Raw genomic sequence first — 22868 nt, 5'->3', positions numbered from 1 at the left:
ATTTGTTCTGGGGCCTGGGACAGGCTTGCTCTTGGTTCCGGGTCACGGAAAGCAGCCTGGGTGTGGATCTTTGGAGCTGGAACTTGCAGGTCATCGGTTTCTTTCTTTTTTTTTTTTTGGTTTTTCGAGATAGGGTTTCTCTGTGTAGCTTTGGAGCCTATCCTGGCACTCGCTCTGGAGACCAGGCTGGCCTCGAACTCACAGAAATCCGCCTGCCTCTGCCTCCCGAGTGCTGGGATTAAAGGCATGTGCCACCAACACCCAGCTGTCGGTTTCTTATGTAGTAACTTCTCCCCAAATAAAATTAACCTATATTTAACCTAGTCCCGTGTATGGTAATCTGTGCATCTACATCAGACGATAGCACCAGAAGTAGGTCTGATGCTGTGATGAGCTGACTATGTAGCTTCCAGGATTTGTGACTGTTTTGTGGGAGGGATGTGAACAACTACAACTAAGTGGGCTGTTCACATGGAAGCTAATTAGAAAAGAATGCTGAGAGAAACATTCAGTGGGGAGGCCTAGATCATGAGGCGTGGCAGGAACAAGCACTCAGCTAAGAGTGTGTGTGACTGCATTCTGTCCGTGTCCTAAGAACCTAAATGAACAATTTAAAGATAATAAACTGACTTGTGTGACAAACTAGTGGCCTAAAAGTCACAGAAGATATTAAAGAAAACATCAATTGGTTCAGGTTAAGTATTTTATCCATAATCACTTTTAAGGAAATCTGCAGTAATATGTTAAAAAATCTAAAGCTTAAAATGAAGTAGAAAAAAAAACGTGTTTTTAATTTTGTCTTGCCACAGTAGAACTATTTAAAGGTAGACCTCTTTAATCTCCCTTCTCATATAGCAAAGTACATTACTCTAAAGCCTAACATAATTCACTTACTTTTGGGAGAAGTAAACAATTTTTTGTACAAGTGAAATGATTGATTTTATTTGATTGGTATTTGTACACTGCTTCCAGTGAACTAGAACAGGTATCTCTGGAGGCAGAGTTACAAATACACTAACTGCATACACATGAAATATGTAAGGAATATAGCTACAATATAACAAAAACACAAGAAATCTGTCTCAAGGAAGAAAAGCTATGAATAAATTTATACAAGAAAATATAACATTTTTAAATTACAGTTTCAAAAATAACTCTCATCTGTTTGCAGGACTAGAAATGGATTTGTTAAAAATACAGCCTGACATATCTGGAGAGGCAAATTTCTTTTCTGTACAATGAGAAAGGAAAGCTCTGGAAGGAAGAAAAACCCCATGTGAAAAAACTGATATAGGTAAGTTGTAACAGAAGCATCAACAAAATGTGATATTCTCTGAACAGAATATTAAATTCAAGTAGAGATTAAGCCCATTAGAAAGAAAATCTGGAGGGGCTCAGTAGGTTATAAGAAGCTGTGCCAGAGCGAGGGCCTGAGCTTGGATCCTAGGTGCCATCATGGGGATAGTAGAACAAGAGGAGTCCTGGAGCTTGCTGGCCAGCTAGTCTAGCTGAATTCATGAGCTCGGGGTTTAGTGAAAGACCCTATGCTGGTTAGCTTTGAATGTCCAACTAGACACAAACTAGAGTCACCTGGGAAGAGCAAACCTCAATTGAGGAATTGCCATATCAGATGAAGGCATATCTGTAGGGAACTGTCTTGACTGATGATTTATGGGAGAGGGCAGAGCCCACTGAGACTGGCACCATCCCTGGATTGGGGGGGGGGGGTGCTGGGAGGGCTGGGCTATCTAGGAAAAGAAAACTGGGCAAGGCCAAAGGGAGCAAGCCAGCAAGCAGCATTCTCCCAGTTTCTACTTCAAGCTCCTATCTTCACTTCACATGTAAACCAAATAAACCCTTCCTATCCCAAGTTAGTTTTAGTTAAAACGTTTATTTAACATAGCAACAGAAAGCAAACTAGGATAGACCTTGTTTGAAAACATAAACAGAGAATGACAGAGGAAAACAGTCAACACTGCCTTTGCCCTACACACAAGAACACCAGTGCATACACAAACAGGCCCACAATATACTAAGGAGGGGACCAAGGCAAGTCCTGAATGAAAGGCTGGCTGTGGGAGCATCTAAAGTTAATTAGCAGCAACAAAGAACTATCAATAGTTTACAGGAAGTTTAAAAGGCTGTATTTTAAACAATATTAATTAGGGGCTTGAGAGATAGTTCAGCTGTTTAAGAGTGTTCCTGTTCTTCCAGTGAACAGAGTTCACTGCACCCAGCACCCACATGGGATGCTCCAGGCAACCTGACACCCTCTTCTGACCTCCAAGGGTATCTGAACTCTTGTGGAATACACACAGACACACACACATACACTCACTAGTCCTCAGGAAAACAAGTACTGCATGCTTTTCTCCGATTATGAAGAATCTACATTTAAATGTAAATATACATGCATCTATAACAGGAAGGCAGAATGGTAACTAGTAAGTGAGGTAAGATGTCTATAAGGAAGGGAGGAGAAAATAAGAGAAAGTAATAGGAAGGGATCAAGGTAAACTCTTTCTCTGATTGCAGAACCTAGGTATCTGTGTGTGATCAAAGCTGAGGGGAACTATTTGTAAGAGGGAAGGAGACTAGCAAGCAGGAGAGGAGGGAAGGGACAAACATGAGCAAGGCACAAAGATAGTAACAAAATCGATTACTCTGTATGATGACTGAGAAAGAGTAATTAGAAAGGCATGCTATAGAAGCTGGCTAGTTCTATGCTCACATTGATTTTAAAACATCACCAACTTTAATGCTCAGAACTTTAGAAACCCAGATAAGAAATTTAATGAGGTCATTACATGTCTTACCTCGGAAACAGTGGCTACGATATTAACATTGCTTGCCTGCCCGTTCATTAGGTCCATGCTTCCTTCATCAGTCCCTGAACCTATATCAACAGCAACAGGTCTGATTACTTCATGTCCAAGGCCACAAATACATTATTCCTGTTAGGAAAAAGGGGAAAAGAAATCAAATGTGTGTCTTCCTCTAAGCTCACAAAAACAGTCATGCCACTGCCACACTGGGGAAAGGCTATCAGTCTGCAAAGTTCTTGTTTTCACTAATCTACTGTGGTCAAAGATCAGAAATACGAAGTGTATCACAGTCGCTTCCATTACAGTGAAATAAAGTGCGACTTCACTCAGTAAGTCAACAGTGTGAAGGGAAAGACTCAAACTTTTAGTTTCAACTCAATAACAAGTATTTGAAACATTTGGCAAAGTGATGCATCCCCCAACTCTGCCACTGCTCTACCAAGATACCACAAATACTCAAAAATAAAAAAGATTATAGGACACATCACCAAACCACAATGCATGGTAGGTTCGTTTGATCTGTTATCCCCCTGAAAACATTGGTAAAGAGAAACCTCTGTACTTGCAAGTATGACAACAATGCTATTACCCTTCCCATGTTAACACAAAGGACAGCCTCTGGAGACACTAGCAGGCAAGTGAGGAAGGAGAACACGACTCAGAGCAGCTACAACTCCAGCCAAATAATCTTTGCATTAACACTGCTATTTCTTTCCACTTTACTAAGATCAGAATATCCACTTGGGATTTTACTGGCTTTCCCAAACAATACACCAGAATTTCTCCTTTTCCATAAATTGGCAGGGGTAAACAGACTTCCAAATTTAAATGTCTTTCTTCAAAAAAGAAACTGTAAGTTAGGTATTCTACGCTATTTACCTGCCAACTAAGTAGAGGGAGCGGTGAGGCAGGCAGGCAGGCAGGCGGGCAGGGATATAGCTCAACAGTAGAGCGCGCGTGTGTGTGTGTGTGTGTGTGTGTGTGTGTGTGTGTGTGTGTGTGTGTGTGTGTGTGTGTGTGTGTGTGTGTGTGCGTGTGCGTGTGTGCGTGTGTGCGTGCGCGCACGCGCGTGCATGCATAGTGTGAGGACCTAGGTCCCACTCCCAGACTGCCCTTCCACCTCCCCAACAAATCATGAGCTCACAGTCTACATTCGAATGCAACAAATCAACTTTTCCATAGTTTCCACTTCACAGTGTCCACTTCCCAGAGCTGTGATGGAGAAACTGAGCTACTATGCATTGACATATGATAAATATGCTCCCACAACAATGCAATGGGGATGCAATTTTCTCACTGTCTATTTAACAAATATAAAGTTTAAATGTAATAGTTCTCAGAAGAAAGAAAGAAAAAACTGTATAAATATACGGCTGGCAATCAGAGTATATCTGGTGAGGAGAATCAAAACCCTCACATGCAAGGGTTAGGAATCTGTTTTTTAGATGGACCAAAACATGCTCCTGGGGTTTCAAATGCTTCAAAATTATAACTAAGGACAGCAGTTTTCAAGCATGTGTTAAATTATCCCCATTTCTTCAGATTAGCCTTCGCACCTCCTTGAAACAACACCATACTACAATTTTTAAAATATATTCAATTAGTAGGATTTAGAAGCCATTTAAAAAATCAATATGAAAATCAAGAGCATGGAAACTCCTTCTGGTTCACACTATCTCACTGCACAGGCTCCATCATCCTTACAATACACTCCTAAGGCGAGGCTGACATTTGTCCTGACACACTAAAAATCAGCTTGTGAGGGGCATGGTGATTCCCCATGGCAACCCCAACCCTGTGAGGCCAAAGTAAGAGATCACAGCCCAAAACTAGTCTGAGCTATTATATAGCAGGTTCTAGGCCAGCCTAGGCTATACAGTGAGATCCAATCTCAATAAATATTTTAAAACCCAGTTTTATAATTAATTATACATTAATACAGTTGAATCAGGTTTTCTTGGCCTGTTTTCAATTTTAGTCTCAGAGGGGAGGGAGAGGGAGAATGTATGTGTCCTGAATCAGACTGGTCTAAAACTTACTACAGAGCCTAAGCTGGCCTCTGATTTTCTCTGGCAATAACACTCATTATGTAACAAATTGTTTTCAAATGATTTCCTAGGCTCTGCGTGTGGGAGGGTAGGGGTTGGGGGGAGACAGGTAACAAGAATTTATAAGTCTAGAGCGCCCCCTAGTGTTAAGAAGAAATTGACTTGATTGCATCATTAACCTATTTTACATGTTGGATACATATTTTACTATTTACTAAATAAAGGTAATACAGACAAGGACTAAACGTTAATATATTTGAATCAGGTTTTCTTTGCTTTCAATAAACCAATCTCTCTCTCTCTCTCTCTCTCTCTCTCTCTCTCTCTCTCTCTCTCTCTCTCTCTGTGTGTGTGTGTGTGTGTGTGTGTGTGTGTGTTTTGAAACAGATTCTTTTCATAATCCAGATTGGTCTAGAATTTACTATAGAACTTACACTGGCCTCAAATCCAAGGCCATTTCTCCTGCCTCATGTCTGGCTTTCACAATTTTTGTTAGTAAAATATTTCGTGAAAACAAGTGATATTAAAAATCCATTATATATGAAACATGGTTTACTCTTCTGGCATGCATCTCAAGACAAATTAAATGACACACACACACACACACACACACACACACATATATATATATATATATATATATATATATATTAGTTTATTTCATTTTACTAGGGATATAAAGTGGCACATGACTACAAATATTACAATAACTATTTTCTTAGTTAAGTTCACTAACTTCAACTTACTCTCTTTTCTAGTTCTGAAGATATTTATTCTGGCTGTCGTCTGGGTTCTTTCCAACTAGCCATATGAGCCCCCAAGTAGGAAACCCTGAAATGTGTAGACTTATATCCTTGCTTGAGTTCATAAACTAGATCATCAAACTGCAGACAAGCAACCACTTAGCCTCCTAACTGCTCATCTTTTCAAGGATACTTCCAAACAAAGGATTAAAGTTGATGGGGGAAACTCAATATTCATCAATCTCGGCACACAGCTGCATATTTTTTCCTAAGATGACCTGTGCTATGAGTACTCAGACATCTTAGCCATTTTATAAAACATACACTATTGGTGTTCTCATTTTCCTATAACAAGGAAACTAATGTGATATGCAATTAATTGGTGTGGTTTCTTTGGAACTATCTGAACAACCAAACATCATCGATAACTGTAAATACCTTTGCATGTAACTAAACTTTATTTCCTTCAGCATGAGGCTACACATACACCCTTCTCTGTGTTGAGCACCACACTGTAATATTCACATTAGGGAATAAGACTAGCAGACACTGCTGTGGTCAGATGTCATTTCTGAGTTTGTCAGATACCCACTGTGGGGTTTCTCTTGAATCATCAACTCCAAGACAAGCTTTAACACTCTGTAGACAAGCCTCCAGAGTTCAATCTAACAAGGCTCCCGTTGCCTCTCCATCTTTATTCTAGCTGCAGAGTTTATACAGAAGACTTTTAGTTTATACTGTTGGTGATTTTCTTCCTTTTCTTTTTTTTTTTGGGGGGGGGGTTCTCTGTGTAGCACTAGCTGTCCTGGAACTCACTCAGTAGACTAGGCTGACCTCTAACTTGGAGATCCGCCTGCCTCTGCCTCCCAAGTGCTGGGATTAAAGGCACAAGGCACCACTACCTGGAGTATACTGCTGGTTTTTATTCTTCAACACCATTAACTGTCCTCATCCCCTTACTCATGTGTTTAGTAATATATGCACACTATTCATTGATCAACCGAAATGCTGAGTATCTGTGAGTCAGAACAAAATATGGGTTACTTTTTACAGAATGATTTCTACCATAATTATGACTGCTTTGTGACTGCAGCATTTGCATTATCTTCATGAAAGTCCCCGAGTCCTGTGATTCCCAGTTTGACTCAAATACTGTTAGACCATCTGGAGTTGACCACACTGATTTCTGCTTTTAATGGATTTTATGTAAAATGATACCCCACAATTTAAATATTCAAATGGACCGTTACAAGGAGGAAATTTAAGAAATGAGGTGGGTTAGATGGAGAGGCAACTGCCACACAAGCCTGACCATTTAAGTTCAACCCAAGGAACCCATGTAAAGAGAGGAGAGAAACAAATGCCTCCAAATTGTACTCCAATCTTCACACATTCAGTGGCATATGCACACCAATAATAATAATAATAAAACTGTGAGACATTCTTAGACTCTTTGGTATTTAAGTTATGACAGGTAGCTAGTTTTCCTTCAACATTTATTTTAAGTAGCATTTAAAGCTACACTTTCTGCTACTCATGGAGTCCCAAGGGTGTGAACAACCTGTGCCCATGCACTAAGGCAAGCCTACTCCTACCATGTGACTTTGCTTTTTTATCTAAGTGAGATTAGATTAGTCCAGATTACAATACTTTGTTTTTATAATTAGTCACTAAAAATGCTGAGTACAATTGATAGTGAACTTACTAAAGCTTACTAAAAGCTTACTAAAAAAAATGCAGCTGCCTCTTAAAACCATTTCTGGTACAGTACTAAGTGATTGATTATCTTTGCTACTTATAGTTCACAAAAAGCTCAATTTATTATGATAGAAATGCCAAAAGAATGGGTTCTGATGAAGATCTGGGTTATAGAAAATTCCCGGCCCAATATCTCCCACAATGGCATTTTCACACTGTTTGTTATTATTCCTTAATGATAATTTTAAGTTTCTTAATGTTAAAGACCTACATGTTAAAAATGAAAATAACACACCATTATCCTTCATCTTTGCATTCATGTACATATAGCATATTTCACCTCAATTATCTACTTAATGAATATCAGATGAAAGAATGAGAATGCCTGAACAAAGCAATCATTCATAGGGCGAGATTATATAAAAGCCAAATGAGCAGTAAAAGGACTGGACACTGGTAATCAAATATCACACACACACAAGATCATAAGATGACAGGTAAAACTGAGTCATTTTATTAGCACAGGACGATGACCAGGCAACAGAGTTGACAAAATAATCTAAAAACTTGTTGAGCTTCATGAGAAATTTAGAACAAGAGCTTGAATTCTAGTCCCAGGAGAAAAGATAAGAACAGAACTAGGCAATCACTCAGTCTCTCCTTCCCACCCCATCCCCACCCATCTCCATCTGAAGTAGAGCCAGAGGTCAACACTGGAAGATGCTCGGGGGGAGGGGGGGGAAACTGTCTTGGCATAGTAAAAGGAATAAACTTGTCTGTGTTGGCCTGGGCTTAATATTGAGATTAGAATACAATATCTGCCCCTGCAATCCTTATTCCAGGGACGATAACACAGACATAGAATCTGAATTTCACCATGACCCAAGATCCTCAACATAAGAAGTACACATTAAAATATGTTCACATGGCCAGGCATATCTTCATGACTTTGAGGTCACCCAGGTCAAGACTGCATAGTGAGACCCTGCCTTAAAAATAAATAAAATAAAATTCACACCAGTCGAAATCCTTCAACACAAGACAGTGGAAACAAAATTTGAACAAGGAACAGGTAATATGACAGTCAGACAAAGCCCCATCCAATACACAGATACTACCAGCTGTATAAGCACACAACCTGCTGTAAGTTAAAGGAAGTAACAATGACAAGGATTACTTCTCATGAAAAACTACCAGATACAGCCTACATACCCAAGAGAAATCAGTAACCAAAAAAGAAAAAAAAAAAAAAAAAAGGAAAGAAAAGCATAAAAAGAAACAAGCCTTTTAAACAAAATTATATTCATTATAGAAGCATTGTATCAACTCTACTGAAGAGGGAATTCATGAGGTAACAAAAGAGCAAGAGTATCACTCAGATGGGAAATGTGGATAGCACATAAGTGGAAAACAGTAATCCCTAACAGTCTCAAGAGCGGCTCAAAGGGAGAGATGAGGAAAGAAAGGCCATTTTTTTTAAAGGTAAGGACTGGAGAGTTTCCAGAACGTAAGAGATGTGCCTCTTCTTAGCCAGGAAACTCTCCAGTCCTTGAGCAAGATAAACAAAAAGAACCACATTTCTCACGTATCACTTTAAACTGGCAAGTAATTCTTTTAAAAATGAGTCAAGGGGAGGTAAATTACTCATATAGGAACAACAACAAAAACAACCTGAAGATTTCTCAACAGCACCAACAAGAAAGTATGGACTTCAATGTGCTAAGAACTCACAGTTAGCTTCTCAATCAAAAGCAGGAAGAGCGAGTGGTTAAAGAGCTGGCTCAGCAGTTAGGGGTGCACACTGCTCTTGCAGGAGAAACTGGTTCCCAGCATCCACCAAGAACAGCTCACAATCACCTCTAACTATAGCTTCAGCAGATCCCACACCTCCTCGTCCAGCTGCACTCACATATCGCCCCCCCCACACACACACACAATTAAAAAGCAAGTACTTTTTAAAAGAGGGAGAACAAGGGTTGAGGATTTAACTCCGAGGTAGGGCAAGGCCCTAGGTTCTGTCTGGTCATCAGCTGGGGGGCAGGGGAGTGGGCCGGAGGCACGGGATGGGACACAACGACACAAACAGTTTCAAAGAATTCATGTACTAACCAGACCATTCAAGTTCCAGCTTCGATGCTCTCTCAGGGTCCAGGATAGGGGCCAGACAGCAGGCGGGTAGGGTTTTTCTAAAAGGAGTCTGAGCGTGAGAGGGAAATAAACAGGCCCACAAATGTTCCTCTCATGGCTCTTTACTCTTCAAAGATGGAGGCTTCCCAAAAAAAGTCCTCTCTCAAAAGCACTCTATAACATTTCTCTCTAAAAGTTCTTTAAGAATTCTCTAAAGTTCTTTCTAAAAAGTCTCCAAAAGTTCCTTCTTTTAAAAGTTCTCCTGAGGTCTCTCCTGTCCCACTGGACTTCTAGTTTTTATACACATTTAATAACTCTGACAATAGGGCATGTGTATCTCTCAGAGCCCGGAAGGCAGGTAGGATCTTGAGAAACGCAGGAAGCTATTTCCTATCTTTAAAATACCTGACACAGTAGGAATTTCCCACCTTCCACCAAATCAGCAGAGCATCTGAAGTGACAGGCAGGTCCTTCCCATCCAAGTTCTCCAGGCTCTTCTCTTTGGGACCTTCATTTAGACATTCTTTCTACAAACCATGCAAGCTCACATTCTACCCTCTTGACTTCAATCCTCTTCAAACATTAGCACCTAGCCTAATGCAAAAGTCTTGGTCACACAGAAAACACAGTCTCTAATAGATGACATCAAAAAGAAAAAAAAAATGCAATTCACATGAATCCATGAACAATTAGCACTGTCCTCCTTGCTTAAGGAGTAAATAAAAAGATATAGTGTAAAAGCCTGGGATGTGGAGCCTCAACTATAGGTGTAGACAAGTGTGTTATGCTGGGCAAATTGTTTACTTAGGGCAAAAGGGGCTGGGTTTACATATTTAATAAAAGCCCAAGTCTTCAGGGTGTAGCCTACCTATCTGTAATTCTAAACCAACAATGATCCCTTAGGGTACTAGCCTCTACTGCTGACAACTGACTTTTAAGTGCCACTGAACCTCTCTTAGCCCCAGTGCCTGGGGATTAGACACAGTCTAAATATCAGTTTTTCAAATTTTGGAATACTTATGCAGGTGATACCGTTTGAATAACTAACTTTAAAAGTTTCCTGTTTTGAAGCATTTCAAATTTTCTAAGGATACCTAGTATCTATAAATTAAACAACTGTTAACAGCTTATTCAAATATATATAATGCATCCTCAGTTCAGAACTAACAGGTTGCTTATCCTTGAAATAAAATCCTTGGTAAAAATATAAACTCTACTTAATTTTAAATGTGAGAGTAGCAAGAATTTCAAACAATAGTGGTAGTTCACACAGACATGAACACACCCTGAAACTGTGAGAAAATGAGTTCTGGAAAAACTCCCAATACTTGAAGCCAACCATAATGACAGGGCTAGCAATTTCACACACCACCCAAGATGTAAAAGGGAAAACCTCTGGTAATGTTAAGTGACTCTACTGGATGTTTAGGGCGTCATGTCAGAACAACTAGATAAATCATTGCCCAAGAAGCTTTACTCACTCACTCACTCACTCACCAAATTGTTGTTTAAGCTAAAACATCAATTTATACTTTACATTTGTTCCTTAATGCTTGAGGCACACATTTAAGAAGTGTGAGAAAGGTTTTCAAAACAAACTAAGTCAGCATCTTAAATTAGAAGGAAGGAAGGTGACAGAGACAGTCAGAAAGTATTTCATTTACCTTGTAGCCATTTAATACCCTTGCTGAAGTATAGTGCATATATTAAAGGCAAAGGGGTGGGAACACTGGGTCCATCAGTCCAGTATCGGGACTCATACATACAAACCCAGCACTGAGAATGTAGAAGTAGGAAGATGCTGAGTTCCAAACCAGCTTGAGCTGCTTGAACACAGGAGGTGCCATTTAACTTGTTTAACTCTCAAGATAGAGTATTTCAAGGTTAAGCGTAGAAAACTCAGGAAGGTAATTTGCAAAGTAATCCTAATACAAAGAATGATGACAGGGCTGGAGAGATGAATGAGCAGTTAAGAGCACTTACTGCTCCTCTTCCAGGAGTTGCCAGCACCCAAGGAGTCGGACGCTCACAACCACCTCTAACTAGCTCCAGGGCAGTGGTCCTCACCCTTCCTAATGTTGTGACTCTCTATTACAGTTGCTCATGCTGTGGTGACCCCCAATCATGAAACTACTTTCACTGCTACTTTATAACTGTAATTTTGCTATTGCTATGAATTGTAAAGTAAAGATTTCTGGAGACAGCAGTTTGTCAAAAGGGTTGCGACCCACAGGTTGCAACCATTGCTCTGGAGGATTTGACACCTCTAGTTTCCAAAAGCACCTGCCCACAGCACATGTAACGTAAAATAGTAAAGCAAGCCAGGGCGGCGGGGAAGGGCTTTAATCTCAGCACCCAGGAGGCAGGTGGATCTCTGTGAGTTTTGAGGTCAGTCTGGCCTACAGAGTGAGTTCCAGGACAGCCAGGACTACATAGAGAAATCCTGTCTCAAAAACAAAAACAAAAAAAACAAAAAAACACAAAAAAGTAAAACAAATTCTTTAAAATATATACAGACTGAGCAGATTTCATTTGTGTATTTAGAAATACATATACCCAGATATATATACATATATGTATACATGTAACAACTATTAATGAAAAAAGGGGCCATGAATATGAAAGACAGTAAGAAGGAGTAATGGGAGGATTTGGAGGGAGGAAAAGGAAAGGAAATGACGAAATTATAATCTCAAAAAATAGAAGAAATAACTATAAAAAAGAATTCTGATCTCCTATACCAAAATATGCTCACTAGGCTAACTAAATAAATGTGCTCTAAACATTTAGTTTTATGACTGTATACATTCTACTTAAGGCTGGCTCTCACAATACTATGTACTTGAGGGCTTTTTAAAACATACTTATATACTATTAGCAATTGTGGCATAAAAACAAGCCAACTGAATCAGAAATAGATTTAAATATCTGGCAAAGTGTGCTACTGTGGGATGATGAGAGAACAGAATGGCGTAGGAGGAAAGATGAATTACTAGCAGTTCTCCCTAGGTCTCCAGCTTGCCAATTACCCATGGCATCTTGGGACTTCTCAGTCTCTTTGACTACAGAGCCAACTCCCTAGTTAATGTGTCTACATATACACATACTGTGTATATATGTATAAATGGTTTTTCCCATCTATAAGAAATGATATTAAAATATGCACATGCATAATTATAAAGGCAGAGTACATGTACATACACAAGTATGTATGTGTGTATGTGTATATATATTTTTTTTCTCGGTCATTTCTGTGATGAATCCTGGTATTCTATTCTTACCACTTCACTGTTAGATTGAAACTATTTCCAAATACCAAGTAAGAAGGGAAATAAATTCTCCTGAATTACAAAGCTCTTCAACTTGCAAAATTCAGTTGTCTAAGCAAGCTACATGTGAAATAAAAATCCCAACTTCTACCAACAGATGGCAATAGAGGTCACTTGTTCAGTAACATGACCAGTCAGATGTGTTATGAACAGTGTTTTGAATTGAGCTACATATCTTTTGCCTCAGGCAAAAAGAAAGAATAACAGACAAATATTGCTGAAAAGGTGGAGGTATTTTAAAGATCTCATCTCGGGATGCATTTCAAATTCCAGATCTTTCCTCATTTTGATACCCGCCCCCCTCACTCCAAGGCATGCCTCAATCCCTCCCCAGCTCCCCATGGAGAATCATGACTTCAGAAACTTGCTGTAAACTGATGAGAAAGTATAGTAGCTTTCAAACATGTTTGAATGATAGGAAGAGAAGGTAAAGAAAGAATAAAAAGCACATTTGCTAACCCAATGCCTCATTCCACTTCTTAAGTTTTAGAGAAGAGAGCACCAACCCAACATAAGCCAACCTATAACTGGTTAATGACAGAGCTAGATTTTAATTGTACATCTGTTTGCTAATCCTTGGCACATTCTGCATAGCCAGACCATCTTTCCTTACCAATCCTTTCCCAAATGTTTAACTGCTGTGAAAATGAGGGAGAGGCAGGAGAAAACTCGTCTCTCTTCACTTTTAATGGCAGTTCAATATAAGAACAGAACAAATCCAGTTGCAGAGAGGGAGGGGTGATGAGCAAAGGGGGTCAAGACCAGGCTGGAGAAACCCACAGAAACAGCTGACCTGAACAAGGGGGAGCACATGGACCCCAGACTGATAGCTGGGAACCAGCATAGAACCGACCCAGACCCCCTGAACGTGGGTGTTAGTTAGGAGGCCTCGGGAATCTATGGGGCCTCTATAGTAGATCAGTATTTATCCCTAGCATACAAATGGACTTTGGGAGCCCATTCCACATAGAGGGATACTCCCTCAGCCTAGACACATGGGGGAGGGCCTAGGACATGCTCCAAATGATATGACAGACTTTGAGGATCCCCCCCCCCATGGAAGGCCTCACTCTCCCTGGGGAGCAGAAAGGGGTTGGGATAGGGGGTGGATGTGACAGGGGAGGAAGGGAGGGAGAGGGAACTGGGATTGACATGTAAAACAACCTTGCTTCTAATTTAAATTAAAAAAAATACAATACAATCAATAGTATAAACAAAGGCAAAATCCTTTCCATTAGAAGACTGCCAATAGTTTGAGAATAGCAGAGAGCAAAATTCAAGAAAGAAATTGGAACTATCAGAAACTGAGTGTGGAGAAACAGTACAAAGGGTGAGATCTGTCACGGTGAGACAAAGGCCAGGACTTTATCCTGCACCCAAATGGGTTGTTAAACGAGAAGGATTTTGCAAATTTACTTAAATAAAACAAAATATATAGATAAAAAGGCTGAGAACATTGTCAGCTACTGAATTCAGACATTTCAACAAATGGATACCTTTGTGATAACTTCAGGTACAATAAATCCTTGACACTATGAGGGATCTGTTCCCAAAACAGCTTTAAAAAAACACCACAACTGAAAATACTATTATGGCATACAAAACATGAAGGCATAATTAATTTTCTTTTTAGTACTACAAATAGTTAAGGACTCTAAGAAGTCTAAAATGATAGATAGTTTTTGACTTCTTTTGAGTCACTGTGAATTAGCTCTAACAGCTGGTAACAAAGGTCATTACACAGCATATGTATTTTAATAAACCCCACTGGAGTATGCCAATGGTGGTAGACTAGGATCAAATCTCTACCCATCACAATTACAAATTATCATATTACTCACTCTCTCAGTCATTCACAGAACAGTAAAAACCACAGCCTTAATTTGTGGAAGTCGGGGATCTACTCCATCAGGATCTAACTAGCCAAAACAACATCACATTCTCTAATGTTAAACATTCCTCTAACTAGGGCTGGTGGTGTTTGCTTCTTGGCAGTACTAGGATGGAGCCTGTGGCATCAGGTATGCAAAGCAAGCACTGTACCACTGGGCTACAGCCACAGTCCTCCACTAATGTGAAATTAACCACTCAAGCTGGTTGTGTTGGCACATGTCCATAATCCCAGTACTTAGGAGACAGAGGCAGGAGACAAGAGTTTCAAAGCTAATCTTGTCTATATAATAAACTCAAGTATGAAACCCCATCTCAAAACAGAAGAAAAGGAGGGATAAGGGGGGGGGTGACTGGCTTGCAAAATAAATGTGGCTTTTACAGTCCAGATTCAACCAGCTATAAAATATTTGAGAAAAAAATTAAACTGCACTGGACATGTAGTTTTTCTCATCGTTTCTTAAACAATATATTCCCTAAATAAAATACTATTTTATATAGCATATAGCATCTTCATTGGGCTATATATTACAAATAATCTAATGATTAGGAATGATCTGCATAGGCTATATGAAAATACTGTAACATTTTATCTATTTATTTTTTCACAGTCTTCCCATGTTGCCAGGCTGACCTTGAATTTACAATCTTCCCATTTTCACTTTTTAACCCGAGCTTATAGGCCTCCCTATAATGCCCAGCTACTGCACTATTTAAAATAGGGTACTTGAATCTGAAGGTTTTGGTAACCAAATTGAATACTAAGGGAATGAATTTCTTTGTTTACGTAATGATTTGTAGCACACATGCATATTCTCATTCTCCTCCCCCCTGCATGCGCGCGCGCGCGCGCACACACACACACACACACACACACACACACACACACACACACACACACACACACACCACACAAATGCCAGCATGCACATGTACAAAGAAGCACCTTAAAATAATGTCAGCCAAGGGGTCTATCCTCCTAGAAATCAACAGATGGCTCAGCAGGTAAAGTACTTGTCACACAAGCATGAGGACCTAAGTTCTGATCTCTGGAACCCACACAAATGTCAGGCATGCTTCTAACACAAGCACTGGAAGGAAGGGCAGAGACAGGCAGATTCCTGGAGCTCACTGGCCAGCCAGCTTAGCTTAACCAATGCGTTCCAGGCCAGAGAGAGAATCTGTCTTCAGAAAATGAGGAGAAAAATGACGAAGACACAGAGTGTCGACGCCTGGCCTCCATATGCACCACACACACACACATGTAAGCATGCATACACACCAAGTGTTTATCAATTACTCTTTAGGTAAATGTAAACTGATTAAACCACAATCTGATACTACTACAAGTGCATTACATGGTCATAATTTTAAGATGCTGTTGTAGCAAATTCAGTCTGTCTTCCACCAGACTGTCTGTATTGAGAACTGAGAACCAGTTCTCTGGATAATGTACCTGGCCACACAATGACCAAGCAAAGATAGTTTCCTGAATAAACAGTGAGGTGCTGAGGTGCTGGAAGACTGGCCTTCATAGGTTCTAATAATAAATGGAAAAGTGGGGATTGCAGGGCTTAGAGGGGGAGAAGCTCTCTCTAGAGCAAAGGAACATTCTCTACAAAGTTCCTACTTCTCTTTAACATTTCATTTACTAGCGCTCCTTCAAGTTTGTCTGCAAAGAGAAAATGTCAGGGTACTTGCAGAAAATCTTACATCTTAGATTAGCCTTAGCAAGTAGAAACAGTGCAGAGTAGAAATTTATGCTTACAGGCGACCCCAGTGTTGGGTCTCAAACCTGGGACAGATGGTTAACTGAGGTGCCTATTAACATATCAAAGCCAACACTGGCTGCCAGGTTCTCCCAGGATCCCTCAGTTCCTACCTGTTATAGGGTCCTCCTGGTTGGCACACCCCACCCCTTCCCCCGTTGGGCTACCCTTCCCCCAGCAGTTCCTTTGCTATATAATCCAGCCATTTTTGACTATGCTGGTCCTTTTTCCCTTTTGGACTCGGTCTCCTGCCTCTCCCCTCCCCCTTCCCTCTTCTCCTCACAAGGCCCAGCTCAGGGTTGTGTTCATGCTGGACTCTCCCAGATGTCTCTGCCTCTGGCTGTGCTCTTGCTCATATCTGCAGTAAATTTTTTCCTCCAGCATAGGAGCTGTCACGCGTCCTTTTTCTCTTTTCATTCACCCAACAAGGGAAATGCTTCTACAAAGCCTTAAGAATGTATAGAACTGGCATGTGTAATTCTTCGGGGAGAAGGAAATGAGAGTGCACATATGTACATAAAAGACACACTACATCAGACCTCAGCAGATCATGAGGTTCCTGGTATCACCGGAAGACACATGCAGTCTTCTCTGAGCCAGCACAACCTAGCTTCCTAGCTGAAAGCCCAAGGGAAGACCCAGGACACGGAACTACCCAGTATGTAAAAAAATGCACTTTTAAATGCATATTTTAAAAACCCTTCATGTCTGTGAAGATACAGCTACAGAATGATTTTCTAAAGGAAATAGGGAGTAAATATGGGTTAAGAATTGCATTTTAGGGGATGGAACTCCCTGAATAATTAGAGAGGGAGAGAAGTATGCTGTAATACTTTTATTTTAGAAAGCAACATTTGTGGCTGATGAATAAGAGAGGGACCCTTAAAGGCAGAGGAAGCAAACAGATGACTTTTGAGGGAAAGCCTAATTCCAAAGCCTATTTTCAAAGGCAAACTTGCCAGAATTGCTATCTGATTGTGGGCTGTGTGTGAAATGAAGGAACTAAAGCTGTTTTATCATTCTGCTCCTTAAAGTTCATGCCATTTGCTCACTCCACATCACTGTCAATAAGAATGAGAGTAGCTGCAAGTGAAGGAAAATATTCCATTTGCAAATGTCCACCTCAGGGGAACTAGCCAGAAACACTACCCACAAAGAAGAAATGCTAATGACAGAACCAGAACTGACAGGCCTAAGCCAGTCTGGTTTTGCACAGAAAGTCTTCTGGAGCACAGCCACATTCACCCATCCACACTCTGCTGGGAGCTTTCACCCTACAGCCAAAACCCAATAGCCACCACAGAGACTGTAGTCTTCAATGCCCACAATATCACCTGTACCTTGACAGAAGGTCTGCCAACTCCTGGTCTACAGCAAGGTCTATTCGAGTAAGCACTGTTTTAATGTGATAGAAGAGAGGAACACGCAAAGCAAGGCCAAACACACTGTTCCACGTGTGCACGAAGTCCTGCCATATGAACACCAGCCTTCGGGAACAGATACAGGTGAGTCTGCAGCAGCAACAAAATACATTTAAGATCCCAGTCAAACTGAACTTCAAACTCCAGTATTGCCATATCTCCACAAGCAGAGCCTTAAGCCTCGTTTTCAACCTCAACCATGTCATCACCTTTCCCCAATCTTTCCTTCAGATCTACCGTGCTCTTTTAAAATGGAAAAGGATGACAGTACGCTGTATATTTCAAAAAGCTAGAGCAAAGGAGTTTGGGTATTTTTACCACAGAGAAATGACAGACGTAACCATATTTATACAAATGTGTACATGTACTGAGATATCAGGGTACCTCAACAAATATGTACACATTTCTGTTTTTAAAGATCAGGTAAAAATAAACTTTGGAATTTTTAAATGGAAAAGAAAGCAACTACTAGGATCCAAGTATTATTATGTAAAACTACTAAAGTGTCTGATCTGAGAATGGAGGTCTTGGCCTATTTATGAAATACTGGCAAATACTTGACCCAAGAGGCCTTTTAACGAATCAGTCTTATATGCATATCTCATACTTTAAAAAGCAACTAATTATTTCAAAAATGAAAGTTAAATGTCTGCCTATACTTTAAAACGAAGCTGTACTGATGGCCTCGCCTCGATTGGACAAGGCTAGGGAAATGTATATGTGAGGGCTACTACCTTTTAAGGCTTCTCACAAGATAAGAAGACACTGCAACATGGACAAGCTGCTTGGCACTGGTTATTTTATGAATCCAAGTCTCACACACACATTATCCGTAGGCTCCCACAGATCTCAGACACAATTTTCTCCAAAGACTCTGTGACATGTTCTGCCAATTAACACATTCGGACAGGAATGTGGACAGCAGGAGTCAGATGACAAGTAGCCAAACTGACTGCAGACACTGTCTTAGGGTTTCTCGACTGTGGCAGTACTAGCAGTTGGAACTGGTTAATTCTTTGCTGAGGACTTTGCTGTACATTGTAGTCTGTCTGGCACTACATTCACTCATCTCCATATGCACAGGCATGTGGGGCTATTATAAATACAGCTTGCTATGGACGGGAGTATGAAGGTCCCGTATCTTCAACAAATGCCCAGGGGTGTAATAGCTGGGGCACTTTTAATAACTGTCTCCTATGGAGGTTGTACCATGTTAGTCCCAATAGGAATGCACAGAATCCTAGCTGTCTTTCACATACCTGGGATAAAGGGTCTTCTGCTCTGTGGGGGTAGCTTACTATGATTTTCATTTTCATTTTTCTGATGAGTAATAATATTTCATTCAACATAAAGGCTGTGCATCTCTACATACACATAGTTTATCTCTTTAGGGATGTGTCTATCACATTTTGGCACATTTTTTAAAAGTCAGGTAGTCGGTGGATCCTGAGAGTTTCAGAGGTCTTTATACATCCTAGACACAACTCCTTAATTACTTAGTATCTCCCATCAGCAGTGTCATTCATTCAAGAAACAAAAGACCACACACTTTTTAAATTGACAGGATTAATTTACCACAGTGCCATTTAGATGCCATATAATTTTGGCCAAGTTGATTCCTCATCCTGTACCTCAGTTTCTCCAATACAGTTAACAGTATACTTCACCAAGTTACCATGAAGTCCCAATGAGTTAATATCAATAAAACACTTAGACTACCATCATGTATCTGCTAAGTGTTCAAAAACCAGCAACTACTGGTGGTCACATTGTACCCTACTTTTTCATATCCTATACACTAGTTATATTAGCAGCCCACCTGTGAGCTTAGCGTGAAATAAGTGACTACTCTAGTTGAGAATCTTTTAGTTGCTCACAAAAAAAAGGAAAAAAAGGAAATTTAATGACATCAAACAGCATTATATAAAAATACATATTGTTTTATTGGACATTGTTTTGTACATAGCATTGTTGTAAAAGCTTTGCATATATTATTTAACCCTCACAATATCACCTATATGAAGTATTGTGAGGAAGCTCGTTGTGCAGACAGGAAATAAGATAGTTCATAACCTGTGCGTAGACTAGTGAGTGGCTCATGCCTGTAATCCTACCACTTGAAAAGCTGAGGCAGGAGGATTGCTTGAATTCAAGCCCAGCTTGTACTTGCTACATAGTGAGTTCTAGGCCAGCCTCAGCCACAGGAAGACCCTGTCACTCATAAAGTTAAACAAAAACTTTACCCACTTAATATAGTTGTTAAAAGATAGAGCCAGAATTTTAAAGCTAAAACTCTGATATTAAATCAGAGGGGGGAATGGTAGGAAGTTGAAGTGGTTTCAAGAACAGGAGTTGTGCCAGCTATTTTTATGACAACTTGACACAAACTAGTCATTTTGAGAAGAGGGACTCTCAATTGAAAAAAATGTCTCTATAAAATATGCCTGTAGGCAAGTTTGTATTTTCTTAATTAGTGACTGACAGGAGAAAGCCCAGCCCATTGATGGTGCTACCACCCCTGGCTGGTGGTCCTGGGTGTTTAAGAAAGCAGGCCGAGCAAGCCATGAGGAGCAAGTCAATAAGTAGTAATCCTTTATGACCTAGCATCAGCTGCTGCCTTCAGGTTCTTGTCTTGAGTTCCTGCCCTGACTTCCCTTAGTGAGGGACTGTTGACTGGAAGTATAAATGAGATACAAGCTTTCTTTCTCAGGCTGCTGTTAATCATAGTGTTTTATCACAATAGAAAAGTAACTAAGAGACAGGGTTCATTAAAGAATAGGAACATAAAGCCAGAACTCTTCATCTCATGTTCTGTACCTTGTGTCTCTCAGACTATGTAACGTGTTTGTCTAAGCAAGCAGGCCCATCAAAAGGCTTCCCCATCTCCTTTAAATCTGCTATAAATCACAGCTTTGGGTTAGAATTACTCTCCCTTTAAATTACGTTTTATAGGACTCTAATGTAACGCAGCCTTCCAGCTTCAGTACACTTAGCCCAACAGCAAATTAACTCCATATTTGTTATAACTGACTTCACTTTTCCTAAGCAAATAACCCCACATCATTAGATAGCCGTAGCCATTTTTAGTGACCCTTGAATCAAGTGTCCACTGCTGAACCAGCTATTGAAATATAGTTTCACACGGCATAAAACATCACTATGGGAGTCTGTAGTGCACTGTGGAAAAGGCAGATTTCCTTCAAAGGAACTATGGACAGGCCAGAATTATAATCAGCATGTCTGGGACACTGAGTCAGATAAACCACTGCTAATCTGGAGCTCCAACATCCTGCCAGTCTTTCTAATCTGTTTAGTTACAGTAACTAAGCAACTATAAATACACATTGGTGGTTACTAAGGAGATTATATCATTTACAGCAGCCTCACATATTTAAGACCTGGGACAGGGGTACCGCTACCACTTTTTCAATTTTTTAAAATTACATTTTATATATTTACTGTTCATCTGCACTTGTGTGTATTGTGAGTGTACAAACCACAGTGTGGATGTGAAATCAGAGGACACCTTGCAGAAGTGAGAACCAGTTCTCTTTCTACTATATGGGTCTTTGGGTCCTCAGGTTTGGTGGCAGGCATCTTTACCAGCTAAGCCATCTTACTGTCCCTGGTGCAACTACTATTTAATCTGAGTTTCTATGCTGTATCAAGAGAATAAAAGGAGGAAAACCTAGTGTCAACTATCATTTCTCATTCTAACTCCAAGAAATTTTCATTCCCATAGCTTAGCTACTGGGCACATTAGGCCCAATACTATAGGTAATTCACAGCTACACACACACACACTGGTTGGAGAAACAAGTCCAGCAAAAGAAGGTTCCAATAGTACTGTGAGTTTCCTGAAGTTCAAACCCACATAGAAGAGTCTTTAAAAACCTTTGAGGGTATAGTTCAGTTGGTAGAGTACTTGCCTAACACATAGGAGACCCTGAGTCTGAGTTCCAGAACTGCAAGAAAGGAAGGAGGGATGGAAGGAGAAAAAAAAAAAAAAACAAACAAAAAAACAGAAACAAAACAAAACTTTGGCTGATAAGTTCTCGAATCACCTTCTGGCTCTCTTAAGAATTTACTCTTTTCTCTGCTAAGACAGGTTAACAGGAACAGATGGAAAAAGTCAACCTGAAACGTAGCAATGCTACTTTCTGTCAATGGTTTTAAAGCACTTCTGTTAGGAAGACTAACATATTCATGAGACATCTTTCTTTTAGACACATTCTAAGCAGATTAGATCTGTCCAATGTTCCATCAAGAGCGTTCTTCAGCCTAGAGCAGAAAATGGAGCAAGAAGCTCAAAGTCAGTGGCTAACTACATATTATATTAATGCTCACCTGTCCTGCTTTGTTTTTGAGGGTCTGAAACCTAGTCCTACCCTGTCAAATGAAACTGCACCTTCCACCCCGTGCCAAGTAAGCCCTTCAACACAGTATGCTAAGAGGATGGATTCTTGCTGCCTTATCTTCAGCACTCAGTATGTTCTTTCATGAAGGACCACCTCCTCCTGTGTGCCCCTCCTGTGAAATGCTGGTACTCTTCAAGTTAACATGTAATTATCTATCATCTGATGCTGCTATCTACTATCGTTTCACATGAGATTCTGTCTTTCACCAAGTTGTAAACAATGACACCTGTACAACATTCTCAAGTACTATGCACACAGAAAACAAAAACAAAAATCATTGCCTTAAAGGTGATAAAGTCCGTTGCTTATCTGCAAAACCCTCAAAATACTTGTTTCAGTACCCTCACTCATGAGTTCGGTACAAACCTATAAGAAAATCAAACTGTAAGAGAAAGTCAGCAGACATCACTCCTAAATAACAACTTCTGGACACTTATAGACTAAGAGCTCTGCCCATCAAACCTGCAATCACCCACCTACAAATGTCTATAAAGGCTTTGGCACATGCAGAGTGCCACAGAATATACACTGGCTTCCTATCCCAGGTCAGCAAAGTTCTAAACAATTCTAACTATTCCTCTGTATCAGAGCTGAAAGAGG

The 22868-nt window shown here is 40.1% G+C and overlaps 1 protein-coding gene across 2 annotated transcripts in view; it reads right to left on the bottom strand.

Moving 5' to 3' along the window:
* Ralgps2 (Ral GEF with PH domain and SH3 binding motif 2) overlaps positions 1-2950 on the bottom strand; it is a 96297-nt gene extending 93347 nt beyond the window's left edge. For both annotated transcript variants that reach the window (XM_035445307.1, XM_035445308.1), the window contains exon 1: positions 2817-2950. In XM_035445307.1, the coding sequence (XP_035301198.1) occupies positions 2817-2873 (57 nt within the window). In that variant the 5' untranslated portion in view covers positions 2874-2950. The remainder of the gene's footprint in view (positions 1-2816) is intronic.
* Between the last annotated feature and the right edge of the window lie 19918 nt (positions 2951-22868).

Source organism: Cricetulus griseus, chromosome 5, assembly GCF_003668045.3.
Source record: "Cricetulus griseus strain 17A/GY chromosome 5, alternate assembly CriGri-PICRH-1.0, whole genome shotgun sequence".
Lineage (NCBI taxonomy): Eukaryota > Metazoa > Chordata > Mammalia > Rodentia > Cricetidae > Cricetulus > Cricetulus griseus.
Note: the sequence above shows the minus strand (reverse complement) of the source record. Positions and strands in the feature narration are given on the sequence as shown.